At 51.5% G+C, this 21,444-nt stretch overlaps 1 protein-coding gene across 2 annotated transcripts in view; it reads right to left on the reverse strand.

Moving 5' to 3' along the window:
- CHRDL2 (chordin like 2) overlaps nt 1-21,444 on the reverse strand; it is a 33,927-nt gene that overhangs the window by 6,740 nt on the left and 5,743 nt on the right. For both annotated transcript variants that reach the window (XM_055422678.2, XM_055422677.2), the window contains exons 2-8: nt 16,062-16,174; nt 11,407-11,500; nt 9,335-9,477; nt 6,675-6,768; nt 4,925-4,980; nt 2,762-2,930; nt 1,647-1,841 (exon numbers count right to left, since the gene is read on the reverse strand). In XM_055422678.2, the coding sequence (XP_055278653.1) occupies nt 1,647-1,841; nt 2,762-2,930; nt 4,925-4,980; nt 6,675-6,768; nt 9,335-9,477; nt 11,407-11,500; nt 16,062-16,174 (864 nt within the window). The remainder of the gene's footprint in view (nt 1-1,646; nt 1,842-2,761; nt 2,931-4,924; nt 4,981-6,674; nt 6,769-9,334; nt 9,478-11,406; nt 11,501-16,061; nt 16,175-21,444) is intronic.

A 21,444-nucleotide genomic window follows, 5' to 3' on the forward strand; every position in this document is an offset into this window, starting at 1 on the left:
AGAGTAAGTTAGGTAGGCAATTATGTCAGGGAGCAAGCCCATGCAAACTCACATCTCCTGACAGCAAATTCTGGGGCAGGTGGAGACTTAGGATAATCATAGCCATTCGGCTATCTCATTTGTGAAATAACTGAGATGGAAGAATTAAGTAAACTTTCTGTGAAGTCATAGTACAGTATTGGGTGCACAGTCAGTTCTCAGCATTTCCTTCCTCTGTTTCTTCCCCGTTCTTCTCCTTTCAGTTTTGTAGCCAGCCCTGTCAGAGATGTGACCAGGACAGTGCCTTCTATCCCACCTGCCTTCCTTCCAGGCTTGAGGGAACGGGCCCGCCCCTAACAACAGCTCCTGCTGACAGTCACAGGCTGCTCTTCTCAATGAGATGCTCTGACGTTTTTTCCTGCACAACCATTAATCCTAAGGTCACTGTTGAAAGAACTCAGCCGGCAACTCTGGAAGCCTGACTTCTAAAAGCTTTGTTCCCCCCACCCTCTGCCGTTTCCTCCCACCATTAGCTTTTAAAACCTTCCTGCTTATGCCTTCCACTCATGCCCTTAATCCCACACTGCCCTGCATTGCCTTAAAACTGCTCGGCTGTGTTTTCTCTCTAAAATAGACCCATAAGGTCAAGGGAAGGAATCAAGTCTTTTGAGTGACTCATACCACCAAACACAGGCTCACAATGAACACACATAGAAGGGAAGGTTTGGGAGGGGCTGAGGCGATGGTGGCGGTGGTGACGATGATGAGTGTGATACGGGAGGGGTTGTAGAAGGACTTCTGGTTCCAGCTTCACTGCTCCCTTGCTGTGTGACTTAGGAAAGTCCCTTCCTTTCTCTGGGTCTCAGTTTTCCCATATGTTGATGAGGACTGAAGGAAGACAACAGTGATCAAGAGGATTGTCTTTGTGGGGATTCCCTGGCAGTCCAAGTGATTAGCACTCGGCGCTTTCTGGCCTGAGTTCAATCCCTGGTCGGGAAACTAAGATCCAGCAAGCCTCATGGCATGGCCGAAAAAAAAAAAAATAAGGAGAGCATTGTCTTTGGAATAAGACAAACAGGTTCCATATCCCAACTCTCACTTATAGTTTCGGGACCTGGGACAAGGTATTTATCTTCTCATTCTGTAAAATGGGGATGAAGGTGACTACCCTGTCCATTGTGGTGAGGATTGCATGGATTCATGCAAAATACCTATGTGGCACATGATGAGTACTCAATAAATGTTGATCATTCCTCTTAAAAGGAACTTCAAGAGGGAGGGGATATATGTATACCTATGGCTGATTCATGTTGAGGTTTGACAGAAAACAACAAAATTCTGTAGAGCAATTACCCTTCAATAAAAGAATAAATTAATTTTAAAAAAAGTCCTAATCCAGGACATTACTTGATTCTGTGTGTGCCTGAGAGCCTCTGAACCTGTAGCACTAGACGGTTCTGTAAGTCTCGTGTTATATGAGTTGGGCATTTCTCACTGCCATGTTTCTGGCATTCTGTGCATCTAAAAGCCCCTGAATCCCATGACTCTGAGTCCATGCCCCATCTATCCATGCCCACATGAGATGTTCTACGTGTCTGTGCCCTGGGGAGAGAGACCCAGGCCTTGCTCTTGCCAGTGCCCTCCCTGCCCCCAGGCTGTCTTTGTACCTGGACAAATCTTGCAGCACTTGCCGGCTACTTTCTCAGGGTGATGGCAGGGGTATTCGGTGGGGCAGATCACCCGCTGGCAGTCCTGGCGGCCGTCCTGACAGGTGCACAGGATGCAGGGCAGGGGTCCGAAGGAGCGGAAGGCCGGGTGCCACACCTCCCCATGGGAGTATGTCTTCCCACCATGCACACAGGCTAGGCCGAGGAAGGCAGGAAGGGTCAGCGCCTTGGGCTTGGGATGGAGCCCAGTAATGGGTTGGGGTAGGTCCTTGGGGTGCCCTTGCTTCACCAGTCTGGCCCGGCCACACTGCTTGTAAAGTAGAGGCCAGGGAATAAACCAATCCCCTGTCCCTGACATCCCCCATCTCAGCACTCAGGGCAGAGGTGGGACCGGTAAGTTCTTGTTGAAGATGAAGAGTTCTCCCTGCCTGTCAGGGGCACCCATGGTGGGGTGTGGAGAGGGATGGCCTGACGGTAGGAGACCTGTGCTGTCAATACCTGGCCATGCGAGTGTAGGCAGGTCCCGTCTGTTTTCACAGCCTCAGTGTCCCATCTGTCAGAGAGGGGCTGGACGGATGCCACTGTGGCTCCTCCCACGCCACCAATCAGGGTGACATGCAGTGAGGCCTCTCTCCCCGTCTGCTGCCACAGCTGTCTCCTTGACCTGCTTCCCTGATCCATCCCAACCATCCTCCTGCAGCCCAGCTCTGCTTCCCCCTTCCTTCACCAAAACCTTGCCCTCAATACCTCCTTATCTTGTAATAATTGATTTACATGTTTATCTCCCCTACTAGTCTATGAGTCCCTTGAGGAAAGGGACCATTTTCATCTCTCTCTTCTCTGCCTCTCAATTCCCAGGAAAATCATGGTTAAAAGAATATTGTTATATGGCCTATAGTCCTAGTTCCAGGACTGGTTCTGTCTCTAACTCAATACCCTGAACCTCAGTGTCCTCATCTGTCAGATGGAAGTTTAGATCTAATGTTCTATGAGTCTACCCGCCCATGGCCAAGTTGAAACTGGGGAGTGACTTGGTGGAGGTGCAGGGACGGGAAGTGGGAGCGGACAGCGGCCCCCTTTCCCACCTCAGGGTCGGCAGAGGCTCCGGTTCCCACCTTTCTTATGTTTCTCCTTCAGAACAATCTTGACTGTGGTGCTCCCTGCCTCCTTTGGTCGGAAGTGGCGAGGGATGAAGCCCAGAGGGGCGCTGGGTCCGGTGGGGGACGGGGTGCTCAGGTCTCTCTTTCTCCCGCTGTCCCCTGAACATGGATCCTGGGAATGTCTCTGCGAAGTGCAGGAAAGATGAAGATCACTGAGGGGCCACTGCCAGTGCAGAAGCAGAAAGTCAGGCTGCAGTGAGAGGCCTGAAGGTGGCTCTTGTGACTGGGCATAGGCTCTAGGCAGAAGGAAGGTCTGATAGGGTCAAAGACACTCCTAGGCAATGAATCTTTGAAGACTCTCAGAGGTCAGTGGTTTAGAAGTCTAGCCTCCACCGAGCCCTTCTTCAGCTGGCAGCACCAGAACCTTGGGGCTGAAAAGTGAGCAGAGGGGACTGAGGTCTTGATCTGGAAGGTGTAAGTGATCAGGGACCCCAATAACTTAATATTTAAGAAATGGAGTGAGGATGAGCGTCAGGAAATTCTTTGTCTGAGAAGATTTAGATGATGGGACAGGGGATGGACCTCCAAAAATCCCACCCGACTGCAGAATCCCCCCAGGTGAGAGGATTGAGAACAGGTCCTGTCCAGAGATGATGAATCTTAGGAGCCCCTTTTCTGAATCCAACGCCCCAAGAGCCCACACCACCAGATCAGGTCTTGAGAGGGTTGGCGATGAAAGCAAAGGGTATGTGTGACGGCCGTGAAACAGAGCAGGAGCTTCCTGGTCCAAAAATTGGGGATTGAGAAAGGAGCAAGTGGGCTGGGGGCAGGGGTGGAGTTTATCACCCCCTCACTGACCCTGAGTCACATTCCTTCTTCTGCAGCCCCTTCCTGACTGTACAGTCTCTGAGACAGTCCTTCAATGTCTGTACTGAGCCCACAGGGGTTCCCAGAGTGAAAACTATGTCCCAGCCCCCAGCATGGGCCCAGGAACACAGGAGGTACCCAGGAAATATTTGTCAAGTAAAATAGAAGCAAGAAGGAATGGAAGAGTCCAACACGCCTATACGACTTACCCACGTCACCCAGCAGTTCAGTGAATAGCTGGAACTACTTACTGCAACTAAGTCTGGTGGGTTTCACTTAGCTGCCTCTCATGACAAGGACAGGGGCTTCCCAGGTGGCACTAGCGGTAAAGAACCTGCCTGCCAATGCAGGAGACATAAGACATGCAGGTTCAATCCCTGGGTCAGGAAGATCCCCTGAAGGAGGGTACAGCAACTCCAGTATTCTTGCCTGGAGAATCCCAAGGACAGAGGAGCGTGGCAGGCTACAGTCCATGGGGTCACAAAGAGCTGGACACAGCTGAAGCGACCGCACACGCGCACGCGTGGCAGGGACGGGGAGGGAGGTGGGTGGCACGGTCAGGACCCTCCAGAGAAGGCCCAGCCTGGGAAGGGGGTGAGCTGGCAGAGGAGAAGGGAGGGCTCATTAGTTCGGACCTCTGGGGGGTCTCTGGGGAGGGGAGTCCCACTTCGACTGCCCCAGGGTCCAGGTGACCCAGGCTGAAAGCGCAGGTGGAGCTGTTCACAGGGTAGGCATAGCACGGCTGGTGGACAGGGACGTGAGTCAGTGTGTGAGCCCATTCTCCCAGCCCTTTTCTTTCTGACCAGAGAGAGTCAGGCAGTTGAGCTCATCTGAATGCTAGACCAAGATGGAGAGGGGTCAAGACGGAGCCGGAAACGTGAGGGAGCCCCAGACAGAGAACTGGTACCTTAGGAGTGGGATGGAAAGCGGGCCCAAGTCAGGGCCACTCCCTCAGAAGATAAGCTGCCCAGAGGTGGCCTGAATAAGGAGAGACACAAGCTCCGGACAGGACAATGTCAAAATTTTCCAGGAGGGAAATCAGGGCGCTTGAGGCCTGCTTCTGCCCTGTGTGGCGTTTTTTTTTTTTTTTCCCCAGACACTTCCTTCCTCACCAGTCACTGTGGGAGCCGTAATGGAAGTCTAAAGAGGAGCCTGGAACCTGGTGGTGGCTAATGGAATCAACCCAGGGGACAAATGAGACATGAAAACAGTAACTGGGATTGCCTGCTCCACAGTCAAGGAGATTCAGGCCCAGGATACCAGCCCCCTCACCGCCCCCTCCCCACCCTCTCCATAAAGCTGTGCGCTCACCACCCCTCGATGTGACTGCGTGGTGTCCTCTTCAGCCGACTTCTCACTGGACCCATCTAGAAATCCAAAGGGAAGTTCGGTCAGCCTCCACCTCCTCAGCCTTCCTGGCTGAAGCCCTGCGGGCCTCCCTGCCTCTAGGCTCTGCCCCTCCAAAGCCTGGCACTCCTGAAGCCCTCATGCCAGTAGTTCCCTTGGCCCCATGGGTATTTAGTCCTACTTCTCATTACATCTCTCCTCACCTTTGGGTTGATGAAATCCCTACAACTGAACTGCAGACTGTATTTCCACCTTGGCCTCTTGGTCACTTAAGACTGAACCCCTTGGCTAGACCAGAGTATGTCATTCAGTGCTCGTCTCAGATGGTGTAGGGGCTGCGAATCCCACCCCCACAGCCTGCTTAGCTGCGGTCCCCCAGCAGCCTCTCAGCCCAGCCACACCTGAAGTCACCAGGCTTGGCTTACACTATACACTCCCTGGCTGCCCTTTGCCCCTCTGTCCCTCCTACTGGAACAGCCTAGGACTCCTCCACCCCTACCTGTCTGGGCCCCAGCACTCAAAACCCTGTGAAGTCCTGCAACTTCCTAGAGCCCCCCTACCCCTGCCTCACATACAGTCTGGCTGCCACTGAGCAATCTGGATTCAAAGACCCAGAACACGGGAATCAGACTGCTTGCTAGAAATCACCAAGCACGCTCTCTCAGTGCACACACAACACAGCTGAGGCCCACAGAAGGAAAGGAATCTGCAGGAATTCCCTGGAAGAACCAGGACTAAACTGGTTTCTGGTCTAGCGCTCTTCCACAATGCCAACATCTGCGGAAGCATTCCATGGTGGAGTACTGCCCTCCTCAAGGTCTGCCTCCTCCAGGAAGCTTTCCTGGACTACCTCAGCCCACAGGGAACAATCTGGCCATCCATGCACTTCATTTTGCCCAAGCTGGTCTCCCTGCACTCGGCATGGTGTTGCCTCTCTCTGTTCCGTACAGAGGTGCCACCTGGATTCTACTTGACACAGGGGCTTGGAGCCCCAGTGGACCCAGGCCTGTGCCCAGCTCTGGTTGAGGAAGACAGGAAGAGACATGGTCTCTGCTCTACAGACCCCTCTCCTGTGCCTCTTCTGATCCCCTTGGCCTCATCTGACAGCAGGCATTTTGTCCCCTCGTTGCAGGCACGGCAGCAGCACCCTCTTCACGTGGAGGGCAGCCAGCTTCCTTCAGACTCAATCTGGCGGCAGGTGCCCTCGTGCCACACCTCCTCCATGTCTCCACCCCCGTGTCTCATCTCGCCCTCCACCACCACTCCCTCTCCCATTCCCAGGACAGCCCAGCACAGCGGGGAGTGGGAGGGAATGACCCCACCTTGGGGTGAATCTTTGACCAGTCGGAGTTGGCGGCTGGTGGACCTTCCTCCTCTCCCTCTATCACCTCCAGACCTTTCTGAGGAGCAGAAGGCTACTTGGAGCAATAGGTCACTCTTGATGTCAAGTCAAGGCCAGCTCCCCAACACATTCCTGTGCTGTTTTTCCCTCCCTCCCTGCTTCACTTTCTGTCCCCTCCTTCCTGCTCCCTGGGATTATAATACAAACACTGCACATCAGTCTCTGGCACAGGCTCAGCTGTCTGAGGGGTGCAGCTAAGCCACCACCCTCAGGAAGGAAGGGGCTGGGTGACCCCTGAGGGTCCCCTTAACAGTCCCTGGTAGGTCCCTGTGGCGGGTGGGCACACACTGCCAGATGCAGGGACAGACTCACCTTTGCAGGCCTGGCAGCAGGAGGCGGGCAGCGGGAGGGGTGCAGGGCAGCCTGGTTCTGGGCAGGTCATGAGGCCGCAGTAGATCTGGCCCTCCTGAGAGACAGAGCACACAGGAGCTGGGAGATGAGCTCTGCTGAGGACCAGCCTTGGGGCTGCACGAGCCCCTGCTCTGGTGGTCCATGGCTTGAGGTCTCCTCTGAGGCAGGCAGAGGAGGAGCAGCACAGAGTCTGGGGCAAGGCCCAGGCAGCTCAGAGGAGGGTCCCTGCACCCTTCCCACTCACTCCAGGCCCCACGGTAACAGTTATCCTTCAGCTTCTGAGCCTTTTCATACCCAGGCTCTTCCTAGGCTCTCACAGCAACCTAGTGAGGTGAGATTTTCCCAACCTATAGATGGGAAGGGACTATGGAGGGGCCTGAACCCCCTGAAGTCAGAGACACAGCCAGGCAGAATGTTTCAGGCTCTTATTCCTGCTGTCAATGTCCTTCTAGGACAGGGAAGCCAGCATAGATGAGCGGGACGAGTGCATGTCTCCTTGAGCTTATCTTGCTCTTATGCAAACTCTAGGTCCCCAACTTCAGGACCCAGTCTGGAAAGGCAAGACTGCAGCAGAAAGGGCCTTCTGGGAGTCAGGAGGCCGGATGACCTTTGGTGAGTCACTTCTCTGGGCCTCAGCTTCTTCATCTGTGAAATGGGGGCACTTCCATCTGGGTTATGAAATCAAATGAGGGAATGGTTATGAAAACCCTTTTTAAACTGCAAGGCAAAAAGTGTCCCTGGGAAGAAGTGAGATTACTTTCAATCCTTCCCCTATTCCTTTTCCGGCGAGTCTCAGAAGTGAGGATTCTGATCCTTCAAACAAGTCCCATATAAACAGGGATGAGAAGAAAGAAGGGGAGACCAAAGTATCCAGGGGGAGGGGACAAGGGCTCACGAGAATGCTCTTACCACCTCTTACCACCTTCCCCACCATGAGTTCTCTCTTCCCCACAGCCCCCTCTCCATCCAGGTGCAGCACAGTTCAGGTAAAAGAGTGTGGGTTTGGGACCATGTGGCCCTGCGTCTGAATTCTGAGTATGCCACTTAACTAGCTGTGCGCGTGTGTGTGTGTGTGTGTGATGTCTGATTTTTTGGGACACCATGGACTATAGACCACCAGGCTCCTCTGTCCATGGGATTCTCCAGGCAAGAATACTGGAGTGGGTTGCCATTTCCTACTCCAGGTAATCTTCCCAACTGAGGGATCAAACCCACGTCTCTTGTGTCTCCTGCATTAGCAGGCAGATTCTTTACTGCTGTGCCACCTGGGAAGTCATGTGACCTTAGGCCAATTGTTTGATTGCTCTGAGCCTCAGTTTTCTTATCTATAAAATATGATTAGTGATAGGGCCATTGGGATACTGTATATAAACATAAGGCGTTTCCTAGTAGGTACAGTGCCCTAGTTTACTTCAAGAGGCCCAGGCCTTGCAAAAATAACCAATGTCTAGGTTGATTTCTAAGTGGTCCCTCTTATTATAAGTTGTTTGCTCTGCAGCACAGGTACCTTGAAATTCAGACTCAGAGTGATGGGATCCTCTCACTGAAAAGATGGGAGAGAGATCCAAGAGAGATGACTGTCTCTAATGGTCACACATGGAACCGTGACAGACCCAGAGCTGAAACTTGGGTGTCTGACACCTAGAATGGGCCTCTTGCCCTCTCATCACTGCAGAATCAGATGGTTATCTAATCAAAGAGGACCTTGGAGATCACCTTGTTAGACTCCCGGGTGTGCATGCATGTGTGCTCAGTCATGTCCAACTCTGTGCGACTCTACAGACTGTAGCCCAGCAGGCTCCTCTGTCCGTGGGATTCTCCAGGCAAGAATGCTGGAGTGGGTTGCCATGCCCGCCTCTGGACTATCTTCCCGACCTCATGTCTCTTATGTCTCCTGCATGGCAGGCAGCTTCTTTACCTCTAGCACCACCAGGGAAGCCTAGACCCCCTTACACACTCAGAAGAACTGAGGCTCAGAGAAGTCTGCTGGTCAGGTGGTAGGGAAATCGAGATACCAGGGGTTTCTCCCACCAGTGCACAGATGCACTAAACCCAAGGGTGAGGATGACATGCTGAAGGCCACCTACAAATGTGCAGCAGGGCCATGCCTGGAACCCCCGAAGAGAAGGGGAAGACTGTCCAGTTCAGGTCCTGCTTGACTTCAGTCTCTGTCTCCTGATAACACTGCTGGTTCAGCTCTGCCTGACCTGACCGTAGGCCCAGCTCTGACCAAAGCAGGGGGAGTTTAATTAGCTTCAGATTAAGTTACATTTACTACAAACAGTCTGGCCCTGTCTCTGCACCCCAGGATTGATCACTAATCATTCATTCATTCATGCTATGTGCAGGGCCCTGAGCTGGGGGCCCTTCGTGATACAGAAATGAGTTGAGTATGTCTCCTGCCCTCAAGGAGTGCAGTCTACAGAGGACTCGGAAATGGCCAGGGTCAGTGCGAGGTGACCAGGCAGCTCAGGACGGCGTGGAAGCCCTGAGCAGGAGGTTCCTACCCACAGATGTTCCCCTCCCTGGAGCCCATTCATTCTCATGCCCTTTGACCAGAAGGGACAATCCCCCAGGGCCCAGACCACTGGCCTACATGAGAGGGGAGCTGAAGGTCTTACGGTACAGCTGCAGAGGACACACTGGTTGGGCAGGTGGGAGGGGAGCAGCTCGTGAGCACTGAAGATCTCTCCATGTTGGTACGTGGTCCCATTATGCTGGCAGGACCTTGGTGGGGCCCGGAGCCCAGAAGGGGTATGAGGTTCTGTAGGTGGGGAGGGGAAGGAGGAAGAAGAAAATGGTCTAGAGCTTTATCAGAACTAACTGGGCCACTTCTCTGAAATGTTTTTATCTTAACCCTTATTGTCATTTAAACCAAGCTCTGGCCTCAGCCTTCCCAGCCAGAGCTTATATTGATGAACCAAGAGGAACCCTGACATTTCTCTCTGACCATGTCACTCCCTTCCATGGCCTTTAAGCCTCTGAGTGTCAGAGGTGGCTCTGATTGCTGCAATAAGGCAAGGCCGGAAGCCTCAGCTCCACTGAGTGCCACTCAGTTTAGACCTATGCTAGTTCATTCAACATTCAGTAAGCATCCATGGAGCACTTGCTAGTGCCAGGCACTGTTCTAGGTTCTGGGTATGCAGAAGTGAACAAAACAAGGTTCCATATGGAGTTTCATCCTAGTGGAGTTCACTGGTGTGATCTGGACTGTGCTTGATCTTGGTGTAAGTGCCTTCCACTCCCTGGCCACCAGACACCCTCCCCATCACCTGCCAGTTAGCCTGTCCTCACCCTACTGGGTAGAGGGGTACCCTCCAGTTCAAGGGGAACCTGCTCCTTTTTTCAAGGCACCTTTCCTAAGCACCTTCTCTGCACCAGGCACCATGCTACATGCTGGGAATGGAGTGCGAGTAAGGCCCAGCCCCTCACATGGGGAAACTGACCGTCTCACCGGGTAGAGAGACAGGCCCCAAGCAGTGACACTGGTATGGTCTGGGCTAGGGCAGATGGGAGCACACAAGTTGTGGCAGCATAAAAGAGGCACCCCTAACTCAGCTGGGAAGGGCGGTCAGGGAAGGCTTCTTGAAGGGGCCGATGGCTGAGATGAGTCTTGAGGAATATGCAGACCAAGTAGGCAAAGGGGCAAGGCTGGGAAAGAGGGAGGGAGTGAGGAGCATGGCAGGAAGAATGGGGCTGGACCGAGGCACAGTGGGGAGTGGTCAGGACTCCTGGGGTCAGCCTCAACTGGGAGGTGTAATGCCTCCTCACTGCACAGGATGACGTCTAGAGACCCTGCTCCCCTAGTGAACCCAGAGCCAGGAAACCATGACCCAAGTTGGAGTCACAGTCAGATCCCTACTGGGATCCCACTTGGAAAAGAAGCCCCTCTAAGCCCATACCCCACACAGGTCCCCAGTCCCCCAAGAGAGCCGCTTCCAGAGTCTGGAGCTGAGGCTGCAACCTGGGACTCCCCCCCCATCACCTTCTTGATGTTACTAAACTCGGGTCCTCCTCTTGACATCTCTTGCCTTCCGAGTTGGCCACCCTGCTGACTGCCCCTCATTTGCCACTTGCTTATGTTGATTTCTTCTCAGATCACCTCTCCTCTCTCCTCTCTTACCTTTGCATCCTGGAATCCCAGTCTCAGAGGCTATTAGTAGATTCTTAAAATCATGGACATTTAGCATTGGGGCACATATTAGAACCTCTGAACCGCAGCACAGGAGGAGTCTCAGAGTACATATTCAACTCTTGCGGCCATTCCCAGCCCCGGGTGGTAATCCCGGGGTCACCCAGCAGGGCCACCCAGCAGGGCCTCCCAGCCCCAGTTCACTCACCTTCACTTACACGGGGTGCATCCACTCTCTCAGGCTTTGGCCAACCTGAGAGAATGAAGCCCACGTGTGCCATCAACAGGTCAGGCACACCTGTTTTCCTTCAGTTCTTTTCCACATTCCCTCCCTCCTCCTGCCAAGCACAGCCACTCAAGATTGAGAAGTCTGTGGCCACCCCAGCCCTCCTCGGGGATCCGTGGAGGATGCGTTCTGTGAGCACCTTGGTGGCTCAACAGCTCTGGTGGCTGGAGTCTGCCCTTCTCATTCCAGGGACCTCCTCTGGCTGTGTCAGGAGTGGGTCAAGGGTCAGTGGGCAGGTGGGACGCTGGCACAAGGGCAGACGCGAGGCAACTCACCCACACAGCGGGGACAGCACTGCTGCGGCTCAGTCACGGGCTGGGGGCAGTGGACGGGCGGACAGTGGAGGCGATAACAGCTCACGTGGGCATTCTGAAGGGGACACAGGGGTCAGTCCTGCTTCCAAAGAGCCATTGCCTCCCACTGTCCTCTCCTCAAACCCCTTCCCGACCATGGGGTGCTGCACTCCTTTTAAGCCTGCAGTGGGACAAAAGTGATAAATTCCACGTGTCCAGTCTCTCTCCTGCCTGCTCACTTGTGTGGCTCACTCATCTGTGTCCCCACCATGGAGGAGCACACCCCATGCCTGGATTTGCACAGATCTTGTGTCCCTTAGTGGTGAGAGACTAAGGAGAGAAATCCAAGTAAAAGATTTGGGTTATTTTGACATTGACTTTTTTTAAAGATTTTTTTTTCATGTGGACCATTTTAAAAGTCTTTATTTAATTTTTTACAACATTGTTCCTGTTTTTTGTTTTGGGTTTTTACCCTGGGATATGTGGGATCTTGACTCACTGGAAAAGACTCTAATGTTGGGAAGGATTGGGGGCGGGAGGAGAAGGGGACGACAGAGAATGAGATGGCTGGATGGCATCACCGACTCAATGGACATGAGTTTGAGTGAACTCCAGGAGTTGGTGATGGACAGGGAGGCCTGGCATGCTGTGATTCATGGGGTCACAGAGAGTCGGATACGACTGAGCGACTGAACTGAACTGAACTGAATGTGGGATCTTAGCTTCCCCAGGGAGTGAATCCACAACCCCTACATTGCAAGGCGAAGTCTTAACCACTGGACTGCCAGAGAAGTCCCTCAACATCGATCTTGACTGTGCTGTTTTAACTCCAAGGCTTTGTTCTTTTACCTCTGGATCTGAGCCTCGTGGCTAATGGAGGACTGTGACACATGAAGGCAGGTGACAGGGAAGTGGAGAAGGCTCAGGGCTCTGTGATCTGCTCACTAAGTCTCTGAGAGGTGTGGGTGATCCCACACACAGCCTTGGGACTGGAACCTGAGGAAGGACCTGGAGTTCTTAGGCTTTTTCAAATACAGGAAAGGAGAGAGAAGGGGCAGAGAAACATTCACAGGAAAGTGAGCAGACATGGAAGAGCTGGAGGGAGAGGCCACCCCTGGAGGTTTTCCCAGGCAGTTTGTCAGCCTGTCTCAGGTGGCCCACACCTTCCCCTCCCTTCTGCTCTAAGAGGTGTTGCCCTGGGTTGTAACAGTACATCTGTCCCTTCTATTCAGCAGAACAATGGCCAAGCTTCATTCTGTTCATCTCTGAATTGTCAGCATGGGGCCTTGCTCCAAGCGAGTGCCTGCGGAAGTCTGAATGGGTGAGTGAATGAGAACCAGCAGGGGAGGGAGAGATGGCCTCTTTCTTGGCCAACTGGAGTCAAGTTTGCTTAAACTTTGAAGTTGCCGGCACCTGAGAGCCCCCAAACACTTCTACCAAAGCAGCTTCCTGCCCCACGGAGAACCCTGGGCCAGGCCCTAATCCTTCTGGGGCCACTGCTTCCTAAGATGGCCAGAGGTGATCACAAGAATTAATCAGTGCTAACGGGCATCCTAGAGTCCATAGAATCTGTCTGAGCTCTAAAAAGTGGCCTTCTTGAGGCCTGGGACCCAGGGGTGCTAGATAAACATCCAGAGCATGAATGGAGCCCTTCAGATGAGAAACTAGGATAGAACGCAAGGAACTTTGGTATCTGAAGAGTTAGAATCTATCTCTTGATTCTGGCCTTGAAGGTATCAAGGAATGGAGATGGTGAGTGAGATGCAGCAGGAAGTAAGGTAGAAACAGGCTAGGGCGCAAAAGGCGGTGGGGGGCAAGGCGGGAGGCCTTGCAGTCAAAGGGAACCTCTCAGGAAAATCATAACTACCATTTATTGAATGGCTACTAGGGGCATTATGTTATATAGAAATGTATTCTCTCACTGCATTCTCTCAGCAACCCTAGTGGCAGGTATTATTATTATTCACGATTTCAAAACGAGAAAAGAGCCTCAGAGAAGTTGCCTAAGACACACAGCAGGTGAGCACTGCGTAGGTCTGTGCACTTTCTGTGATGCCGAAAATGCCTCAGGTGGAGGGAACAGGGCCTCATTCATTCACTCGATATTCACTGCATGACACCTGGGTGCCACATCCTCTTCTGCACTAGGGACAGTGAGCAAGAGACAAGAGTTCTGCTCTCACGGAGCTTCCATCCTAGCAGAGAGGGAGACAGACTATAAAAAATAAACAAGTAGGAACCAGATCGTGTCAGATGTTAAATTTATAACAGGAATAAAACAGGGTAACGTGATTGCGTTAACAAGGTTAGACTATTTTAGAAACGGCTGTAGAGAAAGCCTCATAAGGAGGTAACTTTATGTCGTGCACTGCGAGATGAGAAGGAACCATTCCTGGGAAGATCTGGGGGAAGAACATTCCGCGTGGAGGAGCAAGTTGGAATGAGTTTGCAGCATTGGCGCAGGTAGGAGATGAGGTTGCAGAAGAAGGCAGAAATCAGATGGTTCAGATGGTGTAGATCCCACAGCAGGCAATTCGAATTTTACTTTAGGTGCAATGACAAGCTATTGGAGGGTTTTAAGAGCTTCTGAATGACGTGATTAGTTTCAGGTTCAGAAAAGATCCTTTGAGCTGCCATGCAGCGGACAGATTAGAAAGGGTACAGGAAGAGGACTTCCCTGGCAGTCCAATAGTTAAGATTTTGCCTTTAATGCTGGGATGCGAGTTTGATCCCTAACTGTGGGGGAGATGAGATAGCACATGCCTCACAGTCAAAAAGCCAAAAAACCTAAAACAGAAGCAATATTGTAACAGATTCGATAAAGACCTTAAAAATGGTCAACACCAAAAAGTATTTAAAAAAGAGAAAAGGGGTACAAGGAGACTCTGGGATGCTTACACAGCAGCCCAGGTGAGAGAGGAAAGTGGCTTAGATTAGGGGAGTGATGATGATGGAAAGAAGGAAGGAATTCAGAGTGTATTTTGGGGATGTCAGCTACAGCCCCTTGGGGTGAGGAAACTGTGTATGTGTGAACTCCAGGGAGAGAGAAATGAATTAGCTCCACTGATCACAAAACTTGGACTTGGTCAACTGGACCGCATGATATGTCTGGAATTTTCTGTTATGGTTTCCTTCTTGTTTTTTGGCTATATTTCACAAAGTTCTTTTTGAAAAGGCTGATTGGCCTCAGATGTGCTAAGAAACCAAGGGGAGGCAGGGATGGGCAGTTGTGCTCCCACTGGCATCAGGTCTGACCAGGGGCCAACATGGTCGAAGCAGTGTGGAGTCAGAGGAAAAGACCCCAGAGAAGGGAGACCCTAGTGGTCAGAGTCAGGAGAGGGGCTGGCCCACACCCCTCCACCTTCTGGGGTTTCCTCAGAAGGTCTTCTCTGCTCCCACTCTGAGGACTGTTTTAACAAGGGAGGCTCTCACAGCCTTGGCTGTGCAGGGAAAGAGGGGTCCAAGGGGCTGGCTCTAGCTGGGACTAGGTACCCCCCTCCCTAGCACCAGCGCCTGGACAGACAGAGCTCTGGACTTCACACCAATGAGGCTGGCCTCCAGCAGCTGAGCCAGGGCCAAGGGGATTCAGGCCTCCTCACTCACTCTCTCCTTCCCCATCCTCCAGCCCCACACCCGGCCTGGGAATTCTGGACCACACGCGGGTTTCATTTACCCCCCTTAGTTGACTGTACAAGGTCCTGTGGAGGGTGCTGGGTTGGGGTGGGCTGGGAGGAGAGAGGTTTACAAAAAACTCAGGGTGCTCAGGGCTGGTGCACTGGGATGACCCTGAGGGATGGGATGGGGAGGGATGTTCGGGATGGGGAACACATATACACCCGTGGCTGATTCATGTCAATGTATGGCAAAAACCACTACAATACTGTAAGGTAATTAGCCTCCAATTAAAATAAATAAATTAAAAAAAAATTCTGGTCTCTGCCCTAGTTGGTACAGCCTTTGGCAGGACCCCGACCTGGGCAAGAGTGAGTACCCAGAAAGACATGCTCCCAGAGCTCCATGGAGGAGGGGCAGTAACTGATAGACAACCATTGTACTTGGTTGACAGTGATCAGCAGAGAGGGACAGAGAAACTTATGTGGCCTCCCAGAAGAAGAAAATACTTTCAGGTGAGGGATCAAGTAAAGCTGTTGGTGGAGGTGGCATTTGTGCAAAGTTGCAAAGAACAAACATTTAGACCAGTGGCATTGGGAAATGCATCCTAAGGATGGGCGGCAAGAAAGGCCTCTGGAGGAGAAAGCAGGAGGAAAGGAAGGATTAGGGGGTCAGGTCAGGAAGGCTCTGCCTTCTGCTGTGTAGGCACGGGAGGCTGGTGGCAGCAGGAAAGAAGGCTGGGTGAGAGAGGGGAGGTCCGTGTCCTCATCCCAGCCCAGCCACTGATCCACTGTGCGATTTACCTTGGGAGGCCCACAGTAGGCATCTATGACCATGCCCGAGATACTCAGTAGTGAAGTGGTGTGGCCCCAAGTCCCTCAGTTGCTGCTGATGGACCACAATTCTGTGGGGGCCTGGTTCCAGAATACCCCAGACTCCAAAGTCAGGCTATCCTCTTTCCCTCCAGGGTGCCCTCCCTGGAGATCTCCCAGACATACCTGTCACAGGAGGCCAGAGGAACCTACCTCGGAGCAAGTGCAGCGGAGGCAGTACATCAGACCCTGAGGCTCCAGGTAGGGGTGCCAGCTCTCGCCGGGGGAGTATCTCTTCCCGTGGAAAAGGCAGAACATGTCTGGGCCTGGCAAACCAACCAGTGCTTTGTGAGTCCCAGGAGGCTCCAGCCCAGAGTCCCTGCTTCATCCCTCCTTCTTTCTGGCTCTAGGAAGGATGTCATCTGGACACTCAAGCAAAAGAGAATCCATAGGACATGCTCTCCTAGTCAGGGGGCCAGAATGACTGAGTTTCAATATCAGCTTGACTGGCTGTGTGACTCTGGGCATATCACTGGCCCTCCGACACTTCTCTCACAGAGTGGTTAGAGGATCAAGCAGTGAACATGCTTTTTACAGATTTAGATTGTGGTAGAAATGTTAGTTATTATAATTAGATGAATAATCTGAGGCCCAGAGAGGCCAAACTATACCTCTTAGGACACACAGTAAGTCAGTCATCAAGCAAGGATGAGACCCGGAGCCTCTCGACTCTCAGGGCAGTGCTCCTTCTGCTCTCACAGTCACTCCTGCTTCCGTTTCCTTTGTCCCATTTGGCTTATTTATTTACCACATCTCTGCACCATCATCTCTTGCCCCCGGCTGCTCACCTGCCTATACACACACACACACACACACACGCACACACGCACACGCACACGCACACGGACACACACTCTGGGCCATGTGACATATCTTTCAAATAAAGCTACTGAAAGCAGCTTTCCTGCTTTCATTCTATGCTGTGTCCCTATACCTCAGTGAGCTCTGATCGTTAAGTGTTTGAATCAGGAAAACAAAGTGCTGCCTAGTGAAAGGTTGTTACAAAACTGACTTTTAAAATATCCTTAAAAATGGTCAATGGTACTGTGACTGCACATAAATTGATTATTTTTGTAATGACTTGCAAATGATATTTACAAATGATTTACAACTGATACAAACAACTGATACGTTGCCAATATGTAGAAGAATGCTTTTAAGAATGATTGCAATAGTTTATTTTCTTATGGGGTTAGGTATCTCTCCTGCAATTCTGGTTTCTTGAGACCTCCACCCCTCTGTCCTTCCATAGCCAGTCAGTTGCCCAGTCTTTTGAGCTCTGTCCTGAATACAATACTCGTGTCCTCACCCCTCACCAGCTCTGCACCCAACCCCAGGTCAGGGCTCCATGTTGGGAGTTGAGGCCTCCTTGCCCTGCCCCTCTGCCTCTGGCCCTATCCCTCGCCAACCCTCCTGCATACAGGTACCTCGTGATTTTTACAACAGAGAAGGGATGCTATCATTCTACAAAAAACTCTCCATTACATAAAGAATAATCTAAGCTCTTTTAGAGGGGAATCTGGAAGGCCCAGCACAAGCTAAGTGTCCGAAAAGACATACTAAATTAAATGAGATTGAAATTTGGAGAAAGGAACCAATGTTTATCAATGATATTCTATTTATATAAATTACTTATCTTATTAGCATCAATGTTTTGACAATTAAATTGGATAATGCTTGGAAAATGCTCACTTAGCCCAGTTCCTGACACATAGTTGAATGTTATAATTATGACAATTACGGTAACAATGACCCTGCTGGATGGACATTATCATCTGTTCCAGATTCAAGAGGATAAGGCAGTTTTGCAGGGTCATTGGGGTTGTTACTTATAATTGTTAATTGTAAGAAAACTAGATGAGAAAACTGAGGAGCCGCAAAGACCAAGTTGACTTGCTGAGGCCACCCAGCTATCGATTTAAACCCAGGACCCCATGCTCCCAAGCAGACTTCCCTTTAGTTCACCTCACCTGCTATGGTTTTTTGCTCAAACTCAGGGCCTAGAGGCTTCCTGTCCCCAGTGGCCACCATGTCCCTTTCCCAATTTTTTTTCTTGGTCCTCTATTAATCTAGAATCTAGAGGTTTCTCTCCATGCCTCCGTCCTGCACACTTTCTAGAGTCTCACACTTTCTGAATCATTCTCTTAGACACCTAAACTCTGCAGAATCGCAGAGCATCAAAAGCAGTACAGTAGCAGGAGCAGCTCACCCTGGAGATAGGAACTCCCCCTCCACATCAAGGGGGCGCTGGAATGGAGGACAGGAGTTAAGGGCCATTCTTAACCTTTAGAAAGTTGCCTTTGTGAGAAGCTGAGACCAGCCTCCTTTGGCTCCCTGCACTGCTTCTGTTGTGCCTCTTGGGTTTCCCAGAAGAAAGATTTGAGGCCATGGCCATGATGCCCTCAGGGTCTGTGCTTTGGTGGCCACTGGGGACCATGGCTTGGTTTGCTCCCCATCTGCTCCCCAGCCCCACAAAGTAGAGGGGGGGATCAGACAGCAGATCCCATTCCCAGCAAGGCCCCGGCTGGCCCGTATCAAATGAGCTGTGTTTATCTCTCAGCCTCCGCTGGCAGAGAGGGCAGGACACAGGCCCAGCTGGGGTGCTTGTCAGAGCCAGCCCAACTCTCCAAGGATTGAATAATGTCTTTCTTCCTCAGTCCCCTCCCCCGACCAGGAAAGGGCGCAATTGCAACACTGCTGAGGCTGTAGGACTTAGCCTTGCTGTTGAAGAAATCCTGTTCCATCTTCCCTGGGACGGCCCTGCAGCATGGCCCCTGTGCCAGCTGGCACCCCCACTCCATCCCCTTGCCTGCTCAGAGCATGAAGACAGAGAGAATGTATCACCCCATGCCCAGGTCAGGAGGCCCCTTCCCCCCACTGATGGACCTGGCAGCAGCTAAGAATATGGGGGCCCTGGCAAACTGTCCTTCAATCCCAGGAGCCACAATCCCCACCCCACCGCGCCCTCCAAGGTGAGAAGCACAAGGAAGGGTGGCATTGCCTGGAAATCCCTCTTCTTCTAGGGAGGTGAGTGCCCAAGGCCACACCAAAACCAGGCAGGAGGAGGAACTGGCAAGACTGCAGGCTGCCTCCGTCCTGCAGCTCAGGCACTCGCCCCATCCTTGCACTTGGCTGGTAAGGGACTCTAGCTCCTTAGGCCACGAATTCACTGTGTGATGTTGAGGAAGACTCTTGCTTCCCTTCTCTGGGCCTCACTTTCCCATCTCCAAAATAAGGAGTGGGCATGAACTCTGATCTTCACAGATTTTCTGTGCAGATAGTTTATGAATCCATGATGTCAACATTCTAAGACTATAAGGTTCTAAGTTTCTAAGACTTAAGATTTGAGAATTCCAAGCTTCTGAGAGCCTACAGATCATGAGACAACAAAGCTTCTAGAGCCGCACGATGTTGTGCTTCTAAGATTGGATCATTTCAAGCTTCCATGATTCAGGATATGTTGATGGTTCTATACACCTAGGCTCGCAGGGGCTCCAAACAGGGGAGGATGAGGCCCAGGCGGGCGGTGCAGCTGATCCTGAGACACACAGAGAAAAGCAAAGTCTGTTTCTCACATCCCCTCCCTTCTCACCCCCTTTCCGTGGTCTTCCCACCCCAGCCCTGGCACCCCGCCACCACATCTCAGACCACCCATCACCTCTTTCTCCAACTTGGGGACCCATTGCTCCTTCTCTCAGGGGACTTAAGGAGTTAATGGCCCCCAGCAGTGATGTCTAATCCAGGAAGACGTTAGTGGAGGCAGTTTTTGCTTGAGGATGATTGGAGCTGTTCTAGGCTTTAGAGAGACAGAGAAGAACAGGAACAGGTCTCACACCCCTCACCCAGTGTGTATAAAGTCCCCAAACTCTGATTTCAGAGTCAGATAGGCTGGGGTTCCAATTGAATTTGGCTTTTATTTGCAACCGGCATTTGGACAAGCTATTTAAACACTTCAGGCCCCAGTTTCCTTGACCTTTTGGGGGTTATTGCAGAATTAAGTCAAATAACATATATAATATGACTAATGCCTGTCACATATTAGATGCTCAGCCAAATGATAGGCTAAAAACAAAGAGAGAAAAAGCAGACCTTGTTGCTGACCCCAAATTACCCTAACAATTTCTGTTTCTCATAGTATTCTTTTTACTCCCAGAATCCTATGGGCAGCCCCCAGGTACCCAGAACATCATGGTACCTGCCACTAAGGTCAAACATTCTAGATCTCAAGATTGGAGGCAGAGAGACCTCAGGAGCTTGTTACAGTCATCTCTTCTGAGATCACGCTGACCTGGAGCAAGGCAGAGGCAGTGCTGGGGGACAGAAATACAGATTTGAGGACTGCCTACTGGGTACAGTGGGTAGGCTTTCAGACAGACTGATATGGGTGGAGAGGGTGAAGGGGCAGTCAAGGGTGGGACTGAGGTTTCAGGCCTGAATAACCAAGTGAATGTGGGGTTCTTAGCACATAGGCAGTAAATGTTATCATCAATTTTGATGTTTTATTATCATTAGTAATAGTAACATTGGTTCCTGCATTCACGTACTGAGCAAAAATATCAAGTTATACATGTCCATGGACCTGGTACATGCCTAAATAAGACATAGTGCCCACCCTCAAGGAGCTTACAGCCTAATGAAGAGACAGATAGATGTAATACATACAGTCAGACAAATGCTATGACAGTGGAAACATGGGATCTGTAGGGAAGTCTTTCCCGAGCAGATGCCTGAACTGGATCTTGAAGGAGTTAACGAGGTGGAGTCGGGCAGAGTAGAAGCTGCGTGCAAAGGCACAGGGGTGGGGGTGACAGTGGTCCACGTAGTCCCCTGAAGGTGACTGGGGTGTGCTGGGTGCTAGCTCCTTTCCCTGCAGGAAACACCCATTGGCTAGGGCAAAGCCGAATCTCTTTACCTAGCCTGATGATTGAACTTCGTTGACCTAATCTGAATTCAAGTAGCTACGTTTATCAGACAGACTCTGGTATCTGTCGTAGTGTTATCCTATCTCTCCAGCCTATGATGAGCAGGCTCCCACCTGCTTTTCCAGCAGAACTCTCTGTGGTGGCCCCTTTTTAAGCCTCACATCCTCCTGCTAAATTTCTCACTCTTCCCATCCCCACCCAGCCCCTACCCTCGCTCCTTCATGCTTCTGTACCTTTACCCATGCTCTTTCTTCACCTGGAATGTGATTCTCCATCTCCAATGTTGGACCAACTCCTCATCCTCCAAAGCCTGTTTAGAGGCCATCCTGTGAAGCCATCCCAAACTCCCAGGCCACTTGCAGTCCTTTCTGGCGGTCCTACAAACTGAGTTCAGCCCTATGCCACAATTTGTATCATACTAGGTTAGAAGTACTTTTTGAATGGACTTCTCTTCCTTACTAAACTGTGAGTCTCTTGACAGCAAGGGCCAATGGCATTCATTTCTGTATCCCCAGTGTTCTGTGCAGAGCCTACACAGAGTCAGCGCTTGGTAAATGAATGTGGGATGAAAGAATGGAGTTAAGGGAGGTTCTGGAGGAGGAGGAGATTGCTGG

The sequence above is a fragment of the Moschus berezovskii genome, chromosome 14 (assembly GCF_049115385.1).
Source record: "Moschus berezovskii isolate FMDL1 chromosome 14, NW_MosBer_1.0, whole genome shotgun sequence".
Lineage (NCBI taxonomy): Eukaryota > Metazoa > Chordata > Mammalia > Artiodactyla > Moschidae > Moschus > Moschus berezovskii.